The 25911-nt window shown below is 39.7% G+C and overlaps 3 protein-coding genes across 6 annotated transcripts in view; 2 read left to right on the forward strand and 1 right to left on the reverse strand.

Moving 5' to 3' along the window:
• The first annotated feature begins 202 nt into the window (after positions 1-202).
• On the forward strand, positions 203-5375 carry LOC108347156 (glutamate receptor 3.6). 3 transcript variants are annotated; one of them, XM_017586318.2, is made up of 8 exons: positions 203-478; positions 638-704; positions 1049-1354; positions 1479-2833; positions 2911-3188; positions 3346-3377; positions 3483-3889; positions 4627-5375. In XM_017586318.2, the coding sequence occupies exons 3-8, from the start codon at positions 1087-1089 to the stop codon at positions 5104-5106; spliced, it is 2820 nt and encodes a 939-aa protein (XP_017441807.1). In that variant the 5' UTR covers positions 203-478; positions 638-704; positions 1049-1086; the 3' UTR covers positions 5107-5375. The 3 variants fall into 3 exon arrangements, with proteins under 3 accessions (XP_017441807.1, XP_052727485.1, XP_052727484.1); XM_052871525.1 differs by lacking the exons at positions 203-478; positions 638-704 and adding an exon at positions 714-836; XM_052871524.1 differs by lacking the exons at positions 203-478; positions 638-704 and adding an exon at positions 716-924.
• A 775-nt stretch (positions 5376-6150) lies between these two features.
• The window catches only part of LOC108343424 (serine/threonine-protein kinase/endoribonuclease IRE1a), a 54879-nt gene continuing 35118 nt past the window's right edge, over positions 6151-25911 (reverse strand). For both annotated transcript variants that reach the window (XM_017581701.2, XM_017581710.2), the window contains 3 exons: positions 20943-21189; positions 20307-20610; positions 6151-6442 (listed from right to left, as the gene is read on the reverse strand). In XM_017581701.2, coding sequence (XP_017437190.1) covers positions 6299-6442; positions 20307-20610; positions 20943-21189 — 695 coding nt within the window. In that variant the 3' untranslated portion in view covers positions 6151-6298. The remainder of the gene's footprint in view (positions 6443-20306; positions 20611-20942; positions 21190-25911) is intronic.
• On the forward strand, positions 11987-13327 carry LOC128194940 (uncharacterized). The gene is made up of 2 exons (XM_052871526.1): positions 11987-13002; positions 13239-13327. Exon 1 carries the CDS (start codon positions 12021-12023, stop codon positions 12765-12767), a length of 747 nt encoding a protein of 248 aa, XP_052727486.1. The 5' UTR covers positions 11987-12020; the 3' UTR covers positions 12768-13002; positions 13239-13327.

Genomic DNA, 25911 nt, shown 5'->3' on the forward strand with positions numbered 1-25911 from the left:
TGCCAGAGTGATACCAATATTCCATTTACCTTTCACATATAGCAACATTAAATTTCATTATCGTAACAATTACTAACTATTTTTTAACAAATTATTAAGAAATTATAAGAATTATCGTACAACTGAAGATATCTCATGAAAAACACACACGTGGATATAAAAACACATGTAAAACGCGATATCCGACCATAATTTTTTTCACTAAAACTGTCATTAGTTAGATGGAGAGTAATTGACACCATTCTCAGCAGAAGTCTTACCTTTCTCTGTCTTTCCCGTTTCTTAGTGACGGTGGTTTGAGGTGGGAGTAGTAGCAGGAACGGGAACAGGAACAGGAACAAGAGTGGTATTTGAATGGAATGAGGAGGTTGTCCTATGAGAACTTTCCTTAAGATATTTTGTCCCGAGTGTTCTTTTTGGCTTTATGCTAGAAAGTTAAGTAAAGGAAAAAGTAATATCACAGGAATAACATCCTCAGGTGAAATACCGTTTAACTTTATGAACATTATTTTCACTCTCTCCCACGGCACAATTTTCTAAGATCTATCATCCATGGTCTCACCTTAAAGTTTATTTCTTTTGTTTTTGGATACATGTAAAGTTTATATTTTTATTCCCAAATTGAATCAAACGTCAGGTTTTCTGGACTCGTTTGCTGCTAAATATAGATAGATACCAGCTACCATCTTGGGAATCAAACTCAGGTAAACTGGTCCCTTTGATTAAAGTTCTGCTATTCACATGCTTTTACTTATCCTTGCAATCAGCTACCTTTTTGCTTTAATGGGTGGAACTTTATTGTTGTATTCTTTCCCTTTCATGGTTGCTTTTGAGATGTGCGTTGCAACTCTGTGCTTGTGTTTTTGTTTTGGGTTACTTGGCCTGGGACCAACTTTGCGTGCCAAATAAGTTCTTGATTGAGAAGTGCGGTTCATTCTTAATGTTTTGAAAGCCACAGTTTTGGGCACGAATGCTTAGCTTTTCACTTTATAAGTATCTCCCCTTTTTTAATTCTCTGAAGATGGTGCTTTACTTGTTTGTTGAGCAGTGTGATTGATACTGGCTTCGCAAAAGGCAACCGCAACCATGACTAGAGTTGAGATTATGGTGTTGATGGTTCTCTTTGAAGGGTTATTTTCAGCTGGAGCTCTATCAGATAATTCCACAATACCTGCTTTGGTAAACATTGGAGTTCTCTATTCTTTCAATACCAGTGTTGGTAAAATGGTGAAAACTGCTGTAGAAGCGGCGGTTGAAGATGTAAATTCTGACCCATCTATTCTTCCTCAAACTAAGTTGAAGCTCTCAATGCAAGAAGATACCAAATACAGAGGATTTTTGAGCATTGCTGAGGGTATGTCGGAATATCCCATTTTTTCTGTGTGTAAAAACTTAAAAACATCTTTTTCTGTTAGACAAGTTAGTTCAAAGTTTGGCAGATTATAATTGTCGTTTGACATAAACTGTGTGTGATACAGCCTTACAGCTCATGGCGACACAAACTGTGGCTATAATTGGTCCCCAGACCTCTACAACGGCTCATGTCATATCTCATATAGCAAATGAGCTCCAAGTTCCTCTGCTATCATTTACAGCCACTGACCCTACCCTTTCTTCTCTTCAATTCCCATTCTTTATTAGAACTGCTTTTAGTGACGTCTATGAGATGACTGCAATAGCAGACCTTGTTAACTACTTTCAATGGAGAGAGGTAATTGCAGTTTATGGTGACGATGACCATGGGAGGAATGGAATGGGTGCATTAGGGGATAAGCTTGCCGAGAGGCGTTGCAAGATTTCATTTAAAGCACCTATGACTCCTGAGGCAACTAGAGAGGAGATTACTGATGTACTTGTTCAGGTGGCCCTGGCAGAATCCCGGGTTATAGTTCTTCACACAAGTACTGCTTGGGGTCCAAAAGTCTTAAGTGTGGCAAAGTCTCTGGGGATGATGGAAAATGGTTATGTCTGGATAACAACTACTTTTCTGTCTACTTGGCTGGATATACATAGTCCCCTATCTCCAGATGCAACAAATGACATGCAAGGGGTCATTGCACTACGTATGTATGTACCAGATTCAAAGCTCAAAAGATGGTTTATTTCTAGGTGGACAAACATCACTACTTCTGGAAAGAATGGTAATGGTACCCTTGGTTTGAGTACTTATGGTATCTTTGCATATGATACTGTTTTTGCTCTTGCTCATGCACTTGATGCATTTTTCAAACGAGGGAATCAAATTACATTTTCACATGATCCAAAGTTATCTCAAATACGTGGAGACAACATGCATCTTGATGCTGTGAAGATCTTTAACGAAGGAAATCTGCTGCGTAAACATATTTATGAGGTTAATATGACTGGTGTATCAGGCCTATTCAAGTATGATTCTGATGGAAACCTTGTTAATCCAGCTTATGAAATCATCAATGTGATTGGAACAGGAACACGGAGGATTGGTTATTGGTCTAATTACACTGGATTATCCATTGTTCCTCCAGAAACACTTTATTCAAAGCCACCTAATCGATCCAGTGCAAGCCAAAATTTACTCCCTGTGTTTTGGCCAGGAGAAACAACCCAAAAGCCCCGTGGTTGGGTTTTTCCAAACAATGGAAGGATGTTAAAAATTGGAGTGCCAAAGAGGGTTAGTTACCGGGATTTTGTCTCTCAAGTACAAGGCACTGACATGTTCAAGGGATTCTGCATTGATGTATTTCTTTCTGCAGTGAACTTGTTGCCCTATGCTGTCCCCTATAAATTTGTTCCATATGGGGATGGTGACAGCAATCCTAGTAACACTGAACTTGTCCGTCTTATCACAGCGGACGTGAGTATCATTACAATAACTTTAGGAGTTTGGAAGTTTTATGGGTACTTCTGAGACCAGTTTTTCTTTGCATACAGGTTTTTGATGCTGCAGTAGGTGACATTACAATTACAACAGAAAGAACAAAGATGGTGGATTTTACTCAGCCATATATTGAGTCTGGTCTGGTGGTAGTAGCATCGGTTAAGAAGACGGATTCCAATGCTTGGGCCTTTTTTAAACCATTTACGCCAATGATGTGGGCTGTCACAGCTATCTTTTTTCTATTAGTGGGAGCTGTTGTTTGGATTTTAGAGCATAGACTGAATGATGATTTTAGGGGAACTCCCAAACAACAAATGGTCACAATTTTGTGGTATGGGAATCTGGTCTTTCTCTCTCCCTTTCTCAAGCTCACTATATTGAATCTGTTGTGTATGTTGTTGATGAATAATTTATCAATGTTACTTTTTCACTCTGGATCAACTTAAATGGATATGTTTATAACTTCTATCCATGTGTTTATTTGACAGGTTTAGTTTTTCGACCATGTTCTTCGCTCACAGTAAGTGCCAATTTTTTGTCTTCTGTGATATATATTGGTCCCAATCCCGAGTATAAGTGGTGACTACATTGGGTGTATGAAATACTCTTTTTCTGTACTATGTAGGGGAAAATACAGTGAGCAGTCTTGGTCGCTTTGTGCTGCTTATATGGTTATTTGTAGTTCTAATAATTAACTCAAGTTACACAGCTAGCCTGACATCAATCCTCACAGTGCAACAACTTTCTTCACCTGTTAAAGGCATTGACAGTTTAATAAATAGCAAAGAGCCTATTGGCTACTTGCAGGGTTCATTTACTCGAACTTATTTGATTGAAGAAATTGGTATTGATGAATCCAGACTGGTTCCTCTAAAAACACCGGAAGAAACTGCAACAGCACTGAAAAATGGTCCCCAGAAGGGTGGTGTTGCTGCATATGTTGATGAGCGTGCTTACATAGAACTTTTCCTTTCAAGCCGTTGCGACTTTAGCATTGTAGGTCAAGAGTTCACCCGAAATGGTTGGGGATTTGTAAGTATCTCCTTACCAATAGTCCTAATTTTCTTTATTTTTTGCCTTCACAGTGAACTTTGGAATGTGCCACACTGTTCTCTTTACTTTCTGTTCATCTCTACCTAAAGGAAGCGTAAATGCATTTTTCACTTGACAATTCTGGTTGAAACTTTGTTCTGCTTTAAACATTGTTCATTAACTCAGTCAACCATGAAGCACTGGGGAAAAGGGATTGAGTGATTTATCTGTACTAAACACAGATAATAAATACTTCACTGCCAAATCATAATGTCCAAGCTTGCTTCTGACTTCATTTTTGTGGTTTAATAGAAATGCTGCTGTGCCAGAGTCTAAAATAAATATCCTACATTGTAATATATGCATATCTTAGTTTAGATATATCCTAATAGATGTAGCTACTGTTCAATGTTTTCACCTGAAATTTCCTCCCATTTTTGTCGTTATTCAGCAACTTTCCTAACTCAACTCAAGAATATAACTACACATGTTTAAGTTCTTGTTCTTTGAAACCTGTAACCTTGCAACAAAGAACTGTAACCATTCAGGTGAGGTCATGGAACCTTTACATGATTAGCTGGAGCATAGTCTCTTACCTATGAACTCCTTAAATTAGCTAAATTGTTCTAGTTTCGGCAGAAAAAGTTGGCAGGAAGTTACCTTTTCCAATTTCATGTTTTGTTAGCACTGTAATCTACACCAATGATTAATCGTTTGTTGCCCTTCATTTTTCTTAGGCCTTTCCGCGGGACTCACCGTTAGCAGTTGATCTTTCAACTGCCATATTGGAGTTGGCAGAGAACGGAGACTTACAAAGGATCCATGACAAATGGCTTTTGAGCAGTGCCTGCTTATCACAAGGTGCAAAGCTTGAAGTGGACAGACTCAAGCTGAGAAGCTTCTGGGGCCTCTATCTGGTGTGTGGGTTGGCATGTGTGATTGCTCTTCTCATATATCTTATTCAGACCATGAGACAGTACTCTAAGCACGGTCCAGAGGAACTTGAGTCTTCTGGCAATGGCTCAGGATCTTCACGTCTGCGCACATTCCTTTCCTTTGTAGATGAAAAGGAAGAGATTGTTAAGAGCCGTGTGAAGAGAAAGAAAATAGAGGGCATGTCCTACAGGAGCACAAGAGAAGTAGGATCATCCATCACCTCCAACAAAGGATTTTCTCAGGCATCATCAAACAGAATTGATTCAGCTACTGAAATCTAACTGTTGCATACTTGTTTGCTCCTCATAATTTTGTAGCTTCTTGTACTAACGCCTTGTGCATCACTCTTCATCCCCCGTTGCAACTGCTGGCTTCCTACATTTTTGTGGTTTTCTTTTTTAGTACATATAAGTGAAAGATATATCATTTTGTGTGGGACTGTAATCTAAGCGTGGGGACAAGTTGGCTTTGCAATTATTGTTTGTACTGATAGTTGTGTAGGATACATAATAATTAATGAAATCATTTCATTTTTATTTATAGTACAATAGACCAATTGTTGACTTTCATTCATTAGCATATTAGCTGGTCTTAGATAACCTTTGTCTATAAGAATGTTGCATGTCATATGAATACACAAAACCTTGGTATGTTGCTTCCTACACCCTATGTTTTCTTCTTACATCCTATCAATTTATTTTATTTTCACTTTTGCCCTTATTTGAAATTTACATCCGAAAAATGTAATCTGAAATAGAAAACATATTCTGGAAATTTTTTTCCAGAAAAGAAAAACGTTTCCAAAAAAAATTTCAAATTTTTTTTATGATTGACTTACCTCTTCCAGAATCTCTTTTATAAAAAACGTGTTTTCCCTTTCATAATCCATTTTCCCGAATCGAATTTCTAATCAACCAGATACCCTTTATGGAATCCATTATCCAGACCACGCCACTGCACCTTCCCAAATGCTTCAAATAAAACTTCCAAGGGCAGAAACAGAAATAAAATGACAGTTGACATCTTTCTTCCCTATATAAAGATGAGTGTTTCCTCTTGCACCCCGATCACAGACTTCCGGAATTTTTGTTACAGAATTTTTTATCTGTAACAAGGGTGACATGAGTGTCTTCGGAAATCTTTTTGAATTAGTTTAGTTTGTTTCAGAAAGCAAAATCCGGTTTGATACGTGTAGGAAGAAATTTGATGCATAATCCTCAATTAGAACGGATATATAGACCGTACGTTTCAATCCTGGGTGAGTAAACACAACATTCTGACCCTAGTTGTCTCAGTTAATTCATTACAATCTTTATTATGCAATCTTAGAGATTAAAGATAATTTTGATTAGCTTGTACTCTTTTAACTTAAGAGACAAGTAACTTTAGGTTGGACTAATACACGTATATACACATTATTACATTTATAAAATATCAACATAAACAGCTTCATGCTGAACCCATGCCAAAGCCCTAATCAACACATCTAAAATATCTTTGGAAACATTCTTCCTCCTTGCAATAATGAAGTATAACTTTATACACCTCAATCAAGAGTCTTGGATATCTATTTGCAAAGTATTCATAGAATCCTTCGGGAACAGGTCCTACAAGTTCCTGAAAAATCAATAAGAAATCAGAAGCCATATCATTTCCTAAAGAGTAAATATATCCAACTTATAGTCTTTTTATCCTTTAATTATTTGGTATCCTTGAAACTTATGCTTAGAAGATTATATACACGTCATATATTAACAAAGATGCAAGTTGAAATTTTGATGTATTAGAATATTATCAGCACATTATAAATCAAATAGGAGCTCATACAATTTCAGTGAACAGTGCTATAACATGATGAGATCTTTGGTTCATAGGTTGTGTCTCATACAATAACTTTATTTGTTCAAGATGGCAAAATCAAGAACGATTGAAGAACAACTTGTGCAGAATTCAACAACACTATTGATGACCTTGAGAATATTGGTGTAAAGCTAGAAGATGTAGATAATGTTGAAATTTAAGAGTATTAGAGACCGTTTTCGGATTCATGAAGAGTTACATTTATTTATGAAGAGTTATAACTAATGAAGAGTTACAATTATTCATGAAGAGTTACAACCATTCATAAAAAGTTACAATCATTTATGAAGAAATATAACTAATCAGAATCTGATATCTCTTGGATTTGAAAGATACCTGATCAACATTTATATAAAGAGATCTTGTGCTCTATTGATGAACATATAAAAAGAGACTTTTTCTCTGCATTATGTCATTCACTTAACACACAAATCAATTCATGAGAATTTTATTCTTGTTTGACGTTAATACTAAGAGTGAGTATTATCGTTGTATTTCTTCTTTGTATCTTAAAAGCGGACTTCGTGATCCCCTTCACTCTTATAAGGAACAAAATATTGCTTTAAGGAAAGTGTGTATTCACGCCTAGAAGATTATATCAAGTCTACATTGTTGTTCATCTTGTTTCCCTAAGTTCTTGGAAAATTGTTCCAACAGTCTAAAAGCAATATATTCTCTAAGATGACAACAATTCATGAGATGTCTGCAAACTTTCACAAATTAGACAAGTTTGAAGGCGTTGGTTCCGATGATGGCAAAAGAAGATGCATTTCCTTCTCTCAGCTCTAAACGTGGCATATGTTCTAAGTTCTCCCCAACCCAAAGAAAGCAAAACCGAGACATTGGAGGAACAACGAAAAAGGAACAAATGGGAGAATGATGATTATATATGTCGTGCTCACATTCTGAACGGTATGTCTTATCCTTTATTTGACATATATCAATATATAGGTTCTACAAAAGAACTTTGGAATCAACTTGAAAGCAAATACATTTTTGAAGATGCATCAAGCTAGAAATTCCTGGTTAGTAATTTTAATAATTACAAAATGATTGATGCTAGACCAATAATTTTAATAACTTACACAAGTGTGTGTATAGTAAATTTGATGACAGCGGTAATGGTGTCATAATCTTCTTATATGTTGATGATATGCTAATTTTTGGAACAAATTTAGATCAAGTTAATTTGACCAAAACATTTCCATCATCTTGTTTCCTTATGAAGGATATGGGAGAAGCAGATGTTATACTAGGAATAAAGATAAAGAGAGGAAATGAGAAATTAATTTTGTCTCAATCTCGTTACATTGAAAAAGTACTCAAGAAATTCAATAATTATGAATGCTCTCTTGTTTCAAACCCTATGGACCCTAGTTTAAAGATATTACCTAATGGTGGTAAATCAGTTTCACAACTGGAATATGCAAGGGTAATAGGATGTTTAATGTATGCAATGACAAGTACAAGGCCAAATATTGCTTTTGCGGTACGCAAATTGCGTAGATATACTAGTAACCCTAGTCTATCACATTGGCAAGCAGTACGTCGAGTACTTAAGTATTTAAAGAAAAATATTAATTATGGATTAACATATAGTCTTCAGTTTTGAAAGGATATTCTGATGCAAGTTGGATTACAAATGCAGAAAATCACTCTTCAACTAGTGGTTGGATTTTCCTCCATGGGGGAGGTGCAATTTCTTGGTCGTCCAAGAAACAAACTTGCATTACAGATTCCACTATGGCTTCAGAGTTTATAGCTCTAGCCTCGGCAGGAAAGGAAGTCGAATGGTTGAGGAATCTCATGTTCGAAATACCATTGTTACCAAAACCAATATCACCAATAACAATACATTGTGATAATGCTGCAACATTGGCAAAGGCTTATAGTCAAGTATACAATGGCAAATCAAGACATATTGGTGTGAGACATAGTTATGTCCAAGGACTCATCAAAGATGGAATTATTACAGTAGATTTCGTACGAACAAAGTTTAATTTGGCCGATGGATTTACTAAGGCATTGGTTAAAGATTCTATTTCCAGAATGACAATTGGAATAGGAATGGAACCCACGATTAATCACAAGTAAGGGAATCTTAACTTAACGCTTAATATGACATTGAGTCTTAAGTTCAATAAGATTAAATGTCTTATTTGATGATTGAAAGCACAAATAATTATTTCAAGAGTGCTTTAGATCTGTGATGCTTAGGAGGTTGACTAATTCTTAATTGATTTCTTGAATTTATGTTTTGTCACAGGAACATGTTTACCTAAGAAATCAACCTATGTAAGTGCGAAGTTTGGCCGCTTCAGGAAGTCAAGGGGGCATGACTTTGTTGCACTTATGAATAGATATGGATGCATGGCCCTATTGTGTCAAGTATAACAAGAATATGTAATTTATCTTATATGTAGAGTATCTTCATTATGTATTATGTTGGTTCAATCGTTTCGACACCAATAAAATACGAATTCCTGAAATGTGTATTCTACTAAGTGAAAGTTCAAGTCTATGTACACTTTCATTTATGTGTAAGATTGCAATTATTAAATTGATGTTTGTGTAAAGTAATTATACAATACTCTCAAATGGTGGAGGATTGTTGGAATTTAAGAGTATTAGAGACCATTTTCGGATTCATGAAGAGTTACATTTATTCATGAAGAGTTATAACCAATGAAGAGTTACAATTATTCATGAAGAGTTACAACCATTCATGAAAAGTTACAATCATTTATGAAGAAATGTAACTAATAAGAATCTGGTATCTCTTGGATTTGAAAGATGCCTGATCAACATCTATATAAAGGGATTTTGTGCTCTATTGATGTACATATAAAGAGAGACTTTTTCTCTACATTATGTCATTCACTTAACACACAAATCAATTCATGAGAATTTTATTCTTGTTTGACGTTAATACTAAGAGTGAGTATTATCGTTGTATTTCTTCTTTGTATCTCAAAAGTGGATTTCGTGATCCCCTTCACTCTTATAAGGGACGAAATATTGCTTTTAGAAAAGTGTATATTCACGCCTAAAAGATTATATCAAGTCTACATTGTTGTTCATCTTGTTTCTCCAAGTTCTTGGAAAATTGTTCCAACAGATAACACTGTCATTCTTTTGAATGCTTTTACCAAAACTTTTGAACATTTTAAAGATGCTTTGCTGTATGGAAAAGATCAGTTGATTACCTTGGAAGATGTTGTAACATCAATTCGAACTAAAGAGTTCCAAAAACTCCAAGACTCAAAGGCAACAGAGGAGGTTTCATCAGGTCTAACAACCATGAAAGGGAAAGGAAAGAAAACAGAAGGTAAGTGAAAAAAGACAAAACTAGAGAACAAGAAACAAGTTCGATGTTTCAAGTGCCAAAAGGTTGGTCATATAAACAAACATTGGCTAGAGAAAGGTAAAGCACTCTGATGAAAGAAACAACTGATGTTGATGAGGCCTCCAAGGGATATGAATCAGCTGGTGTTCTGGTGACTTCATCTAACGATTCTCAGAAAAATTGGGGCATGGACTTAGGTTGCACATACCATGTGTCCAATGAAGGATTACTTTGAGAATCTTGAATAAAAAGAGTATGGAACTGTACTTCTTGGAATTAACAAGGCCTACAAAGTGCAAGGTATGGGATCAATAAGGCTTAGAATGTTTGACAACCATGAAATGGTGTTGCAAGGTGTGAGGTATTGTTGTAATTTGAGATAATATCTTTAGAATCTTCCTAATTAGAGGAAATAGATATATAATCTTTTATTTTATTTTACTTTCCTAGTTTCCCTATTTCCCTTTATTTTACTTTCCTAGTTTCCCTATTTCCCTCTTTAGGAGAATTAGATTACTACAAATAGAGAGTATCAGAATGTAACTTTTATGATTGAGAATAATAAACAGTCTTATTTTCCACATGGTATCAGAGCTTGTCTGAAAACCAGCGGAGGCGCAATGAGGAAATTGGAGGAAGAAGGGGCGGCGATCATCAGGAGGTGCAAAATAATTGGAGGAAGAAGGTGGACTTACCCACGTTCGAAGGACTGGACCCTCATAGTTGGATCAATCGGGCTGAACGATTTTTCGATATCCAGAAGGTGGCGGAGGAGGATAAGGTGGAACTCGCGTACATTAGCATGGAGGGCAGCGCGAGTTACTGGTTCAAGTTTTGGAAAGAAAAGGCCAAGAATTGTTCTTGGGAACCGTTTTCGAACGACTGGCGACGTTGCGGCAGGAGGGAACCGTGGAAGATTACATTCACGAATTTGAGGTGTTGGTGGGACAAACCCATGGAGTATCAGAGGAGCAGGTTTTGGGGTATTTCCTCGCCGGACTGCGTGAGGACATCAAGGGGCAGGTTCGAATTCTTGATCCTCAAGAACTAATGGTCGCGATGAGAATTGCAAGAGATGTGGAGGACGCGGCGATCAGAGCGAGAGTGGAAAGTTGGAATGATACCCAGATTTCGCAATCTTGGGGACGAACGGTCGGAGTAGTGACAAGAAACGACAACAGTCGCCCAAATCCTAGTCGACCGAGCGGGGTGGAAAGCGTAGCATCGGTGAGAAGAGAAGCACCGAACACTATGGGAGGACTGAGCGTCAACACTAGACCGAACAGTATGGGTAGACCGAACGATACTGGAGGGAGCGACAATCGAAGCCGAACGGTGAGGAACCTACCTTATCCTGAGTTCCTTAAGCGAAGAGCAGAGGGGCGATGCTTTCGATGCGGGGACTGTTCGGCCTTGGTCACCAATGTCCAGAAAAGAGTTTGAGGGTGATACTTGTTGAAATATATTGTATTGTATAATTGTACTGTAAGTCTTGGGCTGTTGTGTGCTGGTCTACTTGCTCCTTATATAGGACATTTGGTGTAATAGAAACACAACACAATGGAATAATACTTCTATCTCTATATTTTCTCTCTCTAAATTTAACATGGTATCCAGAGCAGGTTAGGGTTTGCAGCCACCCACTGCCGTTGCTTCCACCTTTCGTCGCTGCTCCGTCCATCGCCGCCGCCACCGTCCGCTGCCGTCGTCGCAGCCTTTTCTCCGGCGAAGTTAGGGGTTCGGTGCGCCTCGAAGAGCGCGACCCATCCCCGGTGGTCGTCGCCGCATATTCTCCTCGACGCGCCGTCACGCACCGCCTCTCCCGTGTCGGAACTTCACCGCGCCACCGCCGGTCGGTTCGCCTCCGTCTCCTGAGTCTATTGTGGCCACTGATTTTCTGTTCCATTGAGGTTTGCTCCGTTTAGGGTTTCTTCCCACAATCTTTGCTCCGTTAAGGTGTTTTTCCTTTTTTTCTGGTTTGGTTTTACGATGGCTGGTCTTGGAACACCGTCTCTTTCTGCCACTCCAACCATTACTTCTGCAAAACTCAATTGGAAAAACTATCTATCTTGGTCTTCTTCTGTGGAGTTATGGTTTCTTGGTCAAGGACATCATGACCATCTTGAACAAGATGTTTCTACCGTTCCTGAAGAAGAAAAATCTCAATGGCAAAAACTTGATTTCCAACTATGTGCTGTCCTATGGCAATCTGTTGAACCAGAAGTCTTAGAAATTTTAAGACCATACAAAACGTGTTCCTCCTTTTGGAGAAAAGCTCAAGATATCTTTGCTAACGATGTACAACGCCTCTTTGATGCAACTCAAAGAGTGACTTCTCTCAAACAGAACAATCATGATATGGTTACTTACATAGGAACGGCCTGTGCTGCTGTAGAAGAATTGAAGAATTTCTTTGTGGCGGATTCTTTAGAAGGCCTAAACAAGAAGCTTGATAAGTTTTACATGGTCTTAATTTTAAGAGGTCTACATTCAGATTTTGGACATGTTCGTGATCAAATGTTGGCTGGTGATCAAGTTCCATCAATGGACAGCTTAGTTACTCGACTTCTTCGGGTACCTTCATTAGTTAAAGATGAAAGTTCAATTGGTGGTATTGAAACATCAGCCATGGTAGCACCACAAGGAAGAGGAGGAGGCAGAGGCAACCGAGGAGGACGTGGTGGTCGTGGTATGCCTCCTCAGTGCACATATTGTAAGAGGATAGGCCATACTTGAGAGAAATGTTATGCCTTACATGGATATCCAGACAAGGGTGTTCATGTTTTGAAATCTGATGAACCCAAAATTTCGAATGAAGAATATCAAGAATTTTTGAAGTATAAATTTGGAAAATCTTCTAATCCTGACCAATCCTCTTCCATGTCCAGTGCGTCAACTGCCGGTATGTCTCAATCTGTGGAAGGTCACAATCCATGGATCCTTGACTCAGGTGCCTCTGACCATATCTCTGGTACTATTTCTTCATTTTCTTCCATGTCTTCTCAGAAAATCCCTCATTTCATTACTATTGCCAATGGATCCAAAGTTGCATCGCAAGGAATTGGCAGAGTTTCCTTATCTCCTTCACTAAATTTAAATTCCGTTTTGTATATTCCTCATTGCCCCTACAATTTAATCTCTTTAAGCCAATTGACTCGCTCCTTAAATTGTTCTGTAACCTTTATTGCTAATTCCTTTGTTATACAGGAACATGGTACGGGTCGCCTGATTGGAGAAGGACATGAGTCTCGAGGACTTTATTTTTTGAAACATAGCTCTTCAGCTTCCTGTTTTACCACTTCATCCCCAAAACTTTTGCATGATCGGTTGGGCCATCCGAGTTTATTCAAGTTGAAGATGATGGTTCCAAGTCTCAAGAACATTCAAGTCTTAGATTGTGAGTCGTGTCAATTAGGAAAACATGTTAGATCTTCTCATCCTAAAAAGTCTGAGACATTATGTAATTCTCCTTTCTCAACTATTCACTCTGATATTTGGGGACCAAGTCGTGTCACTTCTTTTGGTTTTAACTATTTTGTCACTTTCATTGATGAATTCTCTCGATGTACTTGAGTTTATTTAATGAAAGAGAGATCAGAACTTTTGTCTCGATGTCACATTCTTTGAGGATACACCGTTTTTCTCATCCTCTGTGGAGGATCGTTCATCGGTTCAACAAATGTTTTCTCTACCATCGTGTGATCCCTTGGTTATTCCTGCATCTACACCTCCAACTCAAAATGTGAATGACGTTGTTCCTCCACCTATTCTCACATATCAGCATCGGAGACAACCTCAAGCTCAGAACAATAAAGATCCTCTAGACTCATCTCCTCCTCCATCAGCTCACCAGACCATGGATCCTTCATCCTCCTCGTCTTCTCCTAACTCAGACGATGATTTGCCCATTGCCCTTCGGAAAGGTATTCGTTCTACTCGTAATCCATATCCTGTTTATAATTTTTTGAGTTATCATCGTTTGTCTTCTACCTATTTCTCTTTTGTTTCCTCCTTATCCTCCATTAAGACTCCTAATAATATTTATGAGGCACTTGATCATCTTGGATGGAGTCAAGCCATGATTGATGAAATGCAAGCACTTGACCACAATGGTACTTGGGACCTTGTTCCTCTTCCCCCTGGTAAGAAGCCCGTTGGCTGCCGATGGGTTTATGCTATTAAGGTTGGTCCTACTGGTGAAATTGATCGTCTAAAAGCTCGTCTAGTAGCTAAGGGATATACTCAAGTTTATGGCATTGATTATTGTGATACCTTTTCTCCTGTGGCTAAAACCAGTACCGTTCGTATTTTACTTGCTATGGCTGCCATTCATCATTGGCCACTTTATCAATTGGACATTAAAAATGCCTTTCTTCATGGTGATCTGGAAGAGGAGATTTACATGGAGCAACCTCTTGGGTTTGTTGCTCAGGGGGAGTCTGGGTTAGTTTGTAAATTACGTCGTTCCCTCTATGGCTTGAAACAATCACCTCGTGCTTGGTTTGGTAAATTTAGTCGGGTTGTGCAAAATTTTGGGTTGAAACGATGTGAGGCGGATCACTCAGTGTTTTATGGTCATTTTTCTCCTGACAAATGTGTTTATCTCATGGTGTATGTTGATGATATTGTTATTACAGGGAATGACAACACTAAAATTACTCAATTAAAGAATCATTTGTTCAACCACTTTCAGACTAATGATCTGGGTTGTCTAAAATACTTCCTTGGTATTGATTTGGCACAGTCAAAAGAAGGTGTCATCATTTCACAAAGGAAATATGCTCTTGATATTTTAGAGGAAACAGGTTTGACAAATTGCAAGCCTATTGATAGTCCTATGGACTCAAATCAAAAACTAATGAGAGATCAAGGTGAACCTTTCTCAGATCCAGAGAGATATAGGAGGCTGGTTGGAAAACTCATATATCTTACAATAACAAGACCTGATCTTTCTTATCCAGTGGGAGTTGTGAGTCAATTCATGCAGAATCCACATGTTGACCATTGGAATGCAGTAATTCGAATTCTCAGATACATAAAAGGAAATCCAGGACAGGGATTGTTGTATGAGGACAAGGGAAGCACTCAGATTGAAGGATATTGTGATGCAGATTGGGCTGGTTCTCCAATTGATAGAAGATCTACTACAGGATATTGTGTTCTACTTGGAGGGAACCTTATATCTTGGAAAAGTAAGAAACAAAGTGTTGTTGCTAGATCTAGTGCTGAAGCTGAATACCGATCTATGTCTTTGACTACATGCGAACTTGTGTGGATCAAGCAACTTCTCCAAGAGTTGAAATTTTGTGGAAATGAGTCATTGAAACTGTACTGTGACAACCAAGCAGCCCTTCATATTGCCTCCAATCCAGTGTTTCATGAGAGAACAAAACATATAGAAATTGATTGTCATTTTATTAGAGAGAAGTTGTTGACTAAGGAACTTGTTACGAAGTTTGTCAATTCTAATGAACAACTCAGAGACATTATGACCAAATCTCTAAGGGGGCCTAGGATTCAATTTATATGTTCCAAGCTTGGTGCATATGATGTATATGCTCCAGCTAGAGGGGGAGTGTTGAAATATATTGTATTGTATGATTGTACTGTAAGTCTTGGGCTGTTGTGTGCTGGTCTACTTGCTCCTTATATAGGACATTTGGTGTAATAGAAACACAACACAATGGAATAATACTTCTATCTCTATATTTTCTCTCTCTAAATTTAACAATACTCTTAGCAGAGGACGAAGAAGACGATGAAGAGGAGGATTGGCCACCACCCAAGCCTCCGAATCAAGCCGAATGGTAACGGGGGACAACCGAACGGTATCCACAGAAGAGACTGAGCGGACAAGTTTCCCGTTTCCAACCTTGAGGACAAGGTTGTTCGACAGCGGGGTGTAATGTTAGGGATGGAGAATTTACTAGAGGAGGAATAAAACATTAAATACATAACTGTCTTAACTGCCGTAGTAGTAGTTAGGAGGAGCGGGGTTAGGGGTTGTATAAATAGCTAATAAACGATTGTAGTGAGGGGGGGAATTGTTTTGTTGTAGTTCTAACAGGATTATCATCCTGAGGGGGGAGGTTAGGCTCTCTAGAGGAAGGTTATGCTCCCAAACCCAGTCCTTGTAAAGAGATTCTTTTACAGTGAATAATAGCAAAACACATTCTTCCATTACTATTTCTATATTTTGAGTGTGTTCTTGTTAGGTTCCAAACCCAAGAACCTAACACTATACTTCCAAAATTTATCTCAGAATTTATCTTAGAATTTATCTCAGAATGGGTATTTTAAGTGATGCCCAATCCTTTTTTTCCGACCACCATCCGCCGCCGGCCACCGTTGCAGTTTCGACTGGTGACCAGCGGATCTGGATCGTCTCTTCGAGCGATGGCCAACCGCACCGGTTCCGATGGCTACTTCTCATTCCCGTGCCGCCACGAGCGCCAAATCAATCCGATAGTCGACGCCGTCGGCGTCGTCATTTTCTCCGACGAAGATAAGGGTTAGGTGCGTCTCAAGGAGCGCGACTCAACCCTGGTAATCCACCTCCCAGAAGCCTCCGCAGGTGCCACCTTTCTTTAGCTGGTCTCAGGTGCGTGTTCGTCACGCGCCAGCCTCCCGTTGTCGGAATCACACCGCACCGCTGTCGGTCGTGTCGCTGGACCTCCATTTCTGTAATCTGCTCCTTCTTATATGTCACTTTAACGCCATCATCTCGCCACTGTACTGAATTGCTGGGATATACTTCATGACCCGCTCTCGATAGGGAGACCTCTTTCGACGCCATCGCGTTAGTTCTTTCCTCTCCATTACAAAGGGTTCTCTACCTCTCCATTCGTTTCTGTTTCTCGAGCAACAGTGCTTTGTTCCGCTGCTTCCACAGTCGGTGTCGACGCAGTCATCTGCCGGCGCAGTCAGTTGTTGTAACCTTTGCGGTTTGTCGCTGCCGCCTCAATAAGCTGCCGCATTTTCTTTGGTCAAGATTAAGAGTGCCTCATGAAGTGCACTAGCCATTGTTTCCATTGTTTGTCGTGAGGGGAAATATTTTCAGCCCCTGCAAAGAACTTCCTTCTTGGGCTAGAGTTTAGCTCATACTTCTTGTGATACAGTGTTAAGTATCACCATTTAGGAGTAGTCTAGCAGAGAACTTTGGACCTCCAACATGTCTTTGGCCTTTTGATGCCATTGTAAGTCCCAATCTTTGGTGTTTTTGGTTTCTGCCAATGCCTTGTTGTAACAGCTCACTGAGAGTTGTTCTATGAGACCACCCGCTGATTTGACTCGTTCGATGTTAGGGGTTTCAGATTTGTCCCAAAATACAGATCGGTTCTCACTTGTTCTTTCACCTTCACGTCATTGACGTGTGTTCAATCGTGAGGGGAAGAAAAGTTTCAACCGTTGTAGGGTGGTTAAGTCCCTACAGGTTTGTTGCTGTTACCCGCTGCAGGGCAGTTCAGTTCCTACAGGTTTGTTGTTGTTCAGGTCAATAAAGTCCTTGAAGGCTCGTTGTTGTTAGGGTAGTTAAGTCCCTAAAGGTTAGGACAGTGAAGTCCTTGAAGGTTCGTTGTTGTTAGGGCAGTTAAGTCCCTAAAGGTTAGGACAGTGAAGTCCTTGAAGGTTCGTTGTTGTTAGGGCAGTTAAGTCCCTAAAGGTTCGTTGTTGTTAGGGCAATTAAGTCCCTAAAGGTTCATTATTGTTCAGGGTGGCTAAGTCCCTACAAGTTTGTGGCTGTTAGCCTTTGAAGGCCTCCCATGTTACTCATGGAAATCATGTTCTTGAAGTTTTGTTGTTGTTCGCCATTATTGATGGCAATCCAGTCCTTATAGTTTGTTGTTGTTTGCTGCTGCAAGTCATCATCCATTTTTGATGGAAATCTCCCTCGTCCATTGCTGTCCAAGTTGAAGTTTCATGGTGCTAGTTCGCCCTCGTCCATTGCTGTCCAAGTTGAAGTTTCATGGTGCTAGTTCGTCCTCGTCCATTGCTGTCAAATTTGGTTTATTGACGTTCTCTACAATTGAGTTTGACTATTCCAAGCCTGGTTCATACAATCTTGTATGATCCAGCTTGTGGGGAGTGTTGTAATTTGAGATAATATCTTTAGAATCTTCCTAATTAGAGGAAATAGATATATAATCTTTTATTTTATTTTACTTTCCTAGTTTCCCTATTTCCTTTTATTTTACTTTCCTAGTTTCCCTATTTCCCTTTTTAGGAGAATTAGATTATTACAAATAGAGAGTATCAGAATATATTTTTTATGATTGAGAATAATAAATCAGTCTTATTTTCCACAGGTATGTTCCTGAACTGAAGAGGAATTTGATTTCCATAAACTCATTTGATCTTATGGGATATTCCACGAAGGTTAAGAATGGAATAATGAAGGTTCACTCGAGATGTTGTCATAGCCAAGGGCAAAACAAGTAATGGATTATACATCCTAGAAGGATCCACAGTCATTGCGCATGCCTCAGTTGCGAGTCAAACAATGGAAGACAAAACCAGATTAAGGCACTTAAGGATGGGTCACATTAGGGAGAAAGGCTTGGTAGAATTGGAAAAGCAAATCTTGCTAATGGGTGAAAAACTTCAAAGGATGGAATTTTGTGATCAATGTGTTTTAGGGAAATCGTACAGGGTGAAGTTTGGAACAGGTAAGCATACTTCAACCTGACCCTTTGAATATGCACATGCTTATATGTGGGGGCCACAAGAACACAAACCCATGGTGGAGGAGCATATTTTCTGAGTATCATTGATGATTTTTCAAGAAGGGTATGAATTTACATTGTAAGGAACAAATCTGAGACATTTCAAAAGTTCAAGGAATGGTATACTCAGATTGAAAATCAATAGGAATCCAACCTAAAGGTTCTAAGAATAGATAATGGCTTGGAGTTTGTCTCAGAAGAATTCCATAATTTATGCAAGACCCAAGGAATCAAGAGGCACAAGACGCTTGTTGGTACCTCTTAATAGAATGGTTTTGTAGAAAGGATGAACTGAACTATCCTTGAAAGGGTTAGATGTATGCTTCTTGGATCAAGTTTGTCCAATGCATTTTAGGGAGAGGTTGCAAACACAATAGTGTATTTGATCAATAGGAGCCCCTATCTGCTCTCGATTACAAAACACCAGTGGAGGTTTGGAGTGAAAAGTCATTTGATTACTCTAACCTGAGGGTGTTTAGTTCTTTGGCTTTTGCTCATGCCAAAGGGTACAAATTGGAAACTCAAGTTGTGAAGAGTATCTTCGTTGAATATGCTGAAGGAGTTGAGGGTTACAGACTGTGAAGGTTAGATCCAAAACCCTCAAAATTGATCATTAGCAAGGATGTAACTTTTTGATGAGACAAGGATAGCAACTCACTCCAAAAGGGAAAAGGCTCACAGATGTTCGATCACCTAGTTAGATGCATACATAGAGTCTAGGTGGAGAACTCTCATAATAGACTCCATATATGCATGTTGTAGTTTAGCCATTTTTACAGCTTATAATAAACGTCTTACGGTTTCTTAAAGCAGTTTCTTTACACAACCACACATAGCTATTTTTTTGCTTGGGCTATATATTTGACCCTATATCAAAGACAGTCGAGGCGTGTGCAGAATCAATATTCAAATTCAATATTGTCTTTTTCATTCACCTTGATCCATCTTTGTTAATCTTGTTTTCATTCCTTACGAACAAACTCATAATCATCACAAGAAATTTTATAAAGTCCGAAACAAGCTAGCTATTTAAGAATTAAGATTATAAACATTAAAATTGGATCACTAGGAACCTCAAATTACAGTACAAAGTTTGAACTCCACACCAATCAAGAAAATTTTTGTTCGGATGAGGGAAAAGTCTTGGTCGACTACACTAACAAGTCTAACTATCCCTCAGAATTCAATATATAAAAATGTCATTCCAGGTAAATATTTGCGGCATGCCGTACCAATTTTTGTTCTATATCAATAAGAGTAGTTTGTTTGGTATTGCAATTTAAAATCGATTTGAAAATATAAATTTAGTAACAACTTGGGTTCTTGCAAGGGGAATTCTCAGGGAGATTTGATACAAATAAGTCATGAGAAAATCATATAAAATATCGAGACACAATCTTTTCGATCGAAAACCTTAAAACAATTCATTTTGGGCCAGAAATGTGCACCACCGGGTAAGTTAGTGAAATCTCACCCGACCATGTTGTAAAGCTTATCCAACAAAATAAAAACGAAAGAACAAATTTATTTGATAAATGATGAACGAAGAAAGAACCTGGATTTCTTGAGGCAATTCTCTGTAATGATTTAGTTTGTTTCTCATAACTCGTAACAAGTCTCGAACACTGTTGAAATTATACCGTCGATAATGACCGATGTTAGCAATGAAAGCTGGTTCCATCCTTTCATCCCATTTTCCACCCAAGGCATCTGTGGCAATGCTTTCTAATGTCACCAAAAGATCAGAACTAGTCTCTCTATTTTCTACTTCCACCCTATCACTGGTGTCACGCAAAAAGGAAAGCCGCATCTCGGAACTCCAGAAAAAAGGATGGTACAACACTTCAGTCGCCTTTGGCCTGGAAACAAAGTCTTATATGAAATTGCTAGCCTGTAACCACACCTAATGCTAGGGATATAACAACATTCATGGACCTCTATCTAAAAGCTAAAGCTTTTAAGAGAGTTTATCTTTGGGAACACATACTTAGATTTATCATTAGATATTGCTAAAATAGGGTACACTTTTCATCTTGTGTTATTATTCATAAAGTTATATCAGTTTTGGACTTTGAGACTTCACTGTTTCATACGACATATCAATAGATGAGTCAAAAGAATGCAAAATTATGAATGTACATGAAAATATATTTCCATTCTCCAGAAAACACACTGAATGAGAATGATTTACCTTAGATCAGGGTAAGGATTTAGTAAACGACTAATAAGATCTTTGGCTTCAGGAATGAACTCCACTAAGAAAAGGTCCATGTGATTTTTCAAAATATTGATATCCCGTTCAATACGTTCTCCAAATGGATGTCTTCCCCGAGTAATGCAGAAAAAGAAGACGCAACCTAAACTGAATATATCTACTGCCCGTGTTTGACGTCCTTGAACAAGTTGTTCTGGTGCTTGCCAACCTGAACTGCCACCACCTACAATTAAGCCAGCAAACCTTATACCACGAGAATAATACATTAATTAAAGCCTAGCAGATTTGTGGAAAATAAGACTGATTTATTATTCTCAATCATAAAAAATACATTCTGATACTTTCTATTTGTAATAATCTAATTCTCCTAAAAATGAAAATAAAGAAACTAGGAAAGTAAAATAAAGGGAAACTAGGAAAGTAAAATACAATAAAGATTATATATCTATTTCCTCTAATTAGGAAGATTGATAGGTTTCTGATAAAGAAACCTATAGAAACACACACTAACACACTCCAATAGACTTCACAGAATGTTGTATAACCTCTCTTTGTATTATCAACAATCAAGAATACAAAGTATACCAGTGATGAGAGCTTAACCTCCCCCTTACAGGACTAAAGAATTCCTGTCAAACTATAGTTCTCCAAAATCCCCTTCTAAACAAAATACAATGCTTATTTATACAACCCCTTCCCGCCTTTCCTAACTGCCTTGGCAGTTAGGCTAATTAATGTTTCTTTCTTCTTTCATACACTCTTAACCTCCTAAAATTACCCTCCTCCCCTTCAACAACCTTGTCCTCAAGGTTGAACTCAGGGTATTGATCCTGGATAGTCACCCTATCTTCCCAGGTTGCTCCTTCTCTGCCTCCTTCCTGCCACTCGACCAAAATTTGTTGTATTATATCGTCTCCTTGCTGCCTTTGTCTATTCCCCAGAACTCTCATCGGCCAATAAGTTGGTCCATCTGCTTGCAACTCAGCTGGTAGATCCTTCTCTACTTGTTTTTCCCCCACGGCCTTCTTCAGCTGTGATGCATGAAAAACTGAATGTATCCTTGCGGATTCAGGAAACCGCAATCTGTATGCCACTTTTCCCACCTGCTGAATCACCTGAAACGGCCCAAAATAACGAGCTGCGAGTTTGGGATGCAATCGAGTAGGCATGGTAGATTGTGTTAGATATATTATATCTTTTATCTTTTAGTTAGTTTGTTATTATTTCTCATTTGTATTTTGGGCTTAGCCCATATTTCTTCTAGTGGTCTCTGCTGTCTGCCGGCGGCCGCCACCATGGCCGCCGGCAGCCCCTACAGTTTCAGTCGGCAGTCCATTTTCTCTTCTTCTTAGTGCAGCCAGTCTCTTCTGCCGTCGACCATCGCCGCTTTCCGCTGCCATCGCTGCTATCGCTGTCGCCGCCACTTTCCACGGCCAACCACCATCGCCGACCACCACCGCAGTTTTAGCCGGTGACCTGCGGATTTGGACCGTCTCTTCGAGCGACGGCCAACCACGCCGGTTTCGAGAGCCAGTTCTCAATCACGCGCCGCCACGCAGCGCTTCTTTCCGGCCAGTCCGTCGCCGGTCGCCGGCCGCCGTCACAGTTTCGACCGGTGACCAGCAGATCTGAAGCGTCTCCTCGAGCGACGGCCAACCCCGCCGGAGACAAGACCAGACTCCTCTTCACGCGCCTCCACGCGCCGCTTCTTCTCCGTCAGATCTCGGGCACGTGTTTGTCACGCGCTGCCTTCCCAGCGTCGGCATCAAACCGCAACGCTGCCGGTTGTCTCATCGAAGTTTCCTCTCTCTGTTCTGACCCTCCATAACAGCCATTGCTGCCATCTTCGTCTGTCTTCATAGCATCTTCATCTCGTCGCACGTTCCACATCGTTGGACCTTCCTCTCGCTTCTGCGATTCTGTGCTTTGTCTCAACTACTGATGCCGCTGTCCGCGCCGTCTGCCGCTGTCCGCGCCGTATGTCGTTGTCCAGGCGCCGTATGCTTCCAACAACTGTAGGCCCCCATCACCTCGTCAGTTAGTGATGGCAGTCCCTGTAGTTTTGTCGCTTCCAGCCACTACAGGCCCCATCAGTCAGTGATGGCAATTTAGTCCCTACAGTTTTATAGCAGTCAACCGCCGCTGCAGTCGCTACCACCTCAGACAGACGCAACTGCGTCAGTTCTTCTTGGGTTAGAGTTTAGCCCAATCTTCTTGTGATACACTGCTAAGTATCACACTTGGGAGTTGTCCAGCAAAGAATTTTGGACCTCCAACATGTCTTTGGATCTTTGATGCCTTTATTTCAGCATTATAGCTTAGTATTTTGTTTCTGTTTTAGTGGTCCAGCAACTGTGATATTCCACATTTCCGCCCTTCACACTAAGGGGGAGTACGTTTCCAAGACACTGCAAGTCACATATATATGGGTGTAGTCCTTGCAGTTTTGTAGATTTCAGCTACTACTGTTGATCCCGTCACCCATCCATCATTGATGATGATTTAGTGTAGTCCCTGCAGTTTTGTAGCTCTTAGCTTTTAGCTACTACTGTTGATCCCGTCACTCATCCATCATTGATTGGGAATCAGTCCTTGCAGTTTGTCATTGTCCAACACTACTCTCCTTCATCCACTTTTGAAGTTGAAGTTTCACAAGCTGTTGTTAGTCCATCTATGTTTGCCTCACACTCTTGAAGACAAATCATCTAGTTCAACACTGAGTTCATCTATTCCAAGCTTAGTTCATACAATCTGTATGCTCCAGCTTGAGGGGGAGTGTTAGATATATTATATCTTTTATCTTTTAGTTAGTTTGTTATTATTTCTCATTTGTATTTTGGGCTTAGCCCATATTTCTTCTATTATAAATAGAGAACCCTATGTGTGTTAACACAAGGGAGATTAATCTAAATATAGTTTTTCACTATATTTAGATGTATTCCAACCACCTTCTATTAATCTAAATGTATTCCAACCACCTTCTAATATGATATCAGAGCCATGGTTAGAGCCTATCCTAGCGAGTTCTAAGTGGGCATTCTATTCTTCTATTCTACCCGCTATCGAGCCGTTATCGGACCACCCAATTTCTACTATCACGCACGAGATGTCTATACCTCAGCGTGAAGGGGGTGTGTTGGAAGTCCCACATCGACTAGAGATAAGGTCAATTCTTAGTTTATAAGTGGATGCAAATCTCACCCTACAAGCCGGTTTTGTGGGGTTGAGTTAGGCTTAAAACCCACTACTAACAGAACAGGCTAGAACCGCGATGGAAGCACTGAAGACTGCTGTTACTTCTGCGCCAGTCTTGACTTTGCCAGATTTTACTCAGATGTTCCATGTGGAATGCGATGCTTTTGGAGGAGGGTTGGGGGTCGTGCTGACTCAGAACAAGAAACCTATTGCCTATTTCAGCAAAGCCCTATCGGAGGGTTCCCTGAGTAAATCTATCTATGAAAAGGAGCTAATGGCGGTGGTCCTGGTAGTCCAACATTGGAGACCCTATTTGCTGGGAAGGAGGTTTGTGGTACATACTGACCAACGTAGTTTGAAATACCTACTGGAGCAGAGGATTACAACTTACAGTCAAAAAAATTGGATAGCCAAGCTAATGGGCTATGACTTTGAAATTGTATATAAGACAAGGAGTTCCAATAAAGTTGCTGACACCCTGTCCAGAAAAGAGGAAGGCGGTATGGAGGAAGCAGCATTACAGGTGATATCCAGGTCATATTGGCAAGACTTCCAAGAAGTGTTGCGAGAGGTCGAAGAGGATGAAACGTTGGGCAGAATAATAAGAGATATTAAAAACGATCCAAACTGTCATCTAGCTTATACATTGGAGAATGATAGACTGCATTACAAGGGGAGGCTCGTAATATCCGCCAAATCAGCTTGGATCCCCAAGTTATTGGCTGAGTTCCATGTGACCAGTACATGAGGCCATTCTGGGGTGTTTCGCACATATAGGAGGATCGCCCAAGCTTTATATTGGGTAGGCATGAAGAAAGCAGTCACAGATTTTGTGGCGGGATGTGGTGTGTCAGCAGCACAAGTACATGGCTGCCTCGCCCCAAGGGTTATTACAACCCTTACCGATACCCCAGGCAGTGTGGGAGGAGGTCAGCATGGACTTTATTGTGAAGCTACCCAAGTCTCAGGGCTATGATGCCATATTGGTGGTGGTAGATCGATTGAGTAAATACGCCCATTTCATGGCACTCAAACATCCCTACTCAGCAAGAACAGTGGCCGAGGTGTTTATTAGAGAAGTTGTCAGGTTGCATGGGATTCCGGTTTCGGTTATTAGTGATAGAGATCCCCTATTCTTAAGCATATTTTGGAGGGAGCTGTTTAAGATGCAGGGAACCCAGCTCAAGATGAGCACAGCATACCACCCGTAGACAGATGGGCAAACGGAGGTGGTGAATAGAATTGTGGAAGGATATTTGAGGTGCTTTTGCTCGGAACAACCCAAAAGTTGGAATGCAATGCTACCTTGGGCAGAATACTGGTATAATACCAGTTATCAGGGGGCTGCGCGGTGCACACCATTTGAAACGGTGTATGGTCGAGCTCCTCCATCTTTGAGTAGGTTTGTTCTAGGAGAGACACCGGTGGAAGTTGTAGCCCAAGATCTAATGACACGGGACGAGGCATTGAAGCAATTGAAATTCCATTTAAATCGGGCCCAAGATTTAATGGCACAGCAGGCAAACAAAAGGAGGAAAGAGACGGATATTAAGGTGGATGACTGGGTCTATTTGAAGATTAGAGACCCCATCGACAATCTGTTGAATATAGTGAAAAACTATATTTAGATTAATCTCCCTTGTGTTAACACACATAGGGTTCTCTATTTATAATAGAAAAAATATCGGCTAAGCCCAAAATACAAATGAGAAATAATAACAAACTAACTAAAAGATAAAAGATATAATAT

The sequence above is a fragment of the Vigna angularis genome, chromosome 1 (assembly GCF_016808095.1).
Source record: "Vigna angularis cultivar LongXiaoDou No.4 chromosome 1, ASM1680809v1, whole genome shotgun sequence".
Taxonomy (NCBI): Eukaryota; Viridiplantae; Streptophyta; class Magnoliopsida; order Fabales; family Fabaceae; genus Vigna; species Vigna angularis.

Bases quoted from the DNA above. Each gene is read 5' to 3' on its own strand.
- LOC128194940 (XM_052871526.1), top strand. From the start codon at position 12,021: ATGGCTGGTCTTGGAACACCGTCTCTTTCTGCCACTCCAACCATTACT.
- LOC108347156 (XM_017586318.2), top strand. From the start codon at position 1,087: ATGACTAGAGTTGAGATTATGGTGTTGATGGTTCTCTTTGAAGGGTTA. The intron at 1,355-1,478 runs GTATGTCGGAAT...TGTGTGATACAG, and splicing joins ATTTTTGAGCATTGCTGAGG to CCTTACAGCTCATGGCGACA. The intron at 2,834-2,910 runs GTGAGTATCATT...CTTTGCATACAG, and splicing joins TCCGTCTTATCACAGCGGAC to GTTTTTGATGCTGCAGTAGG.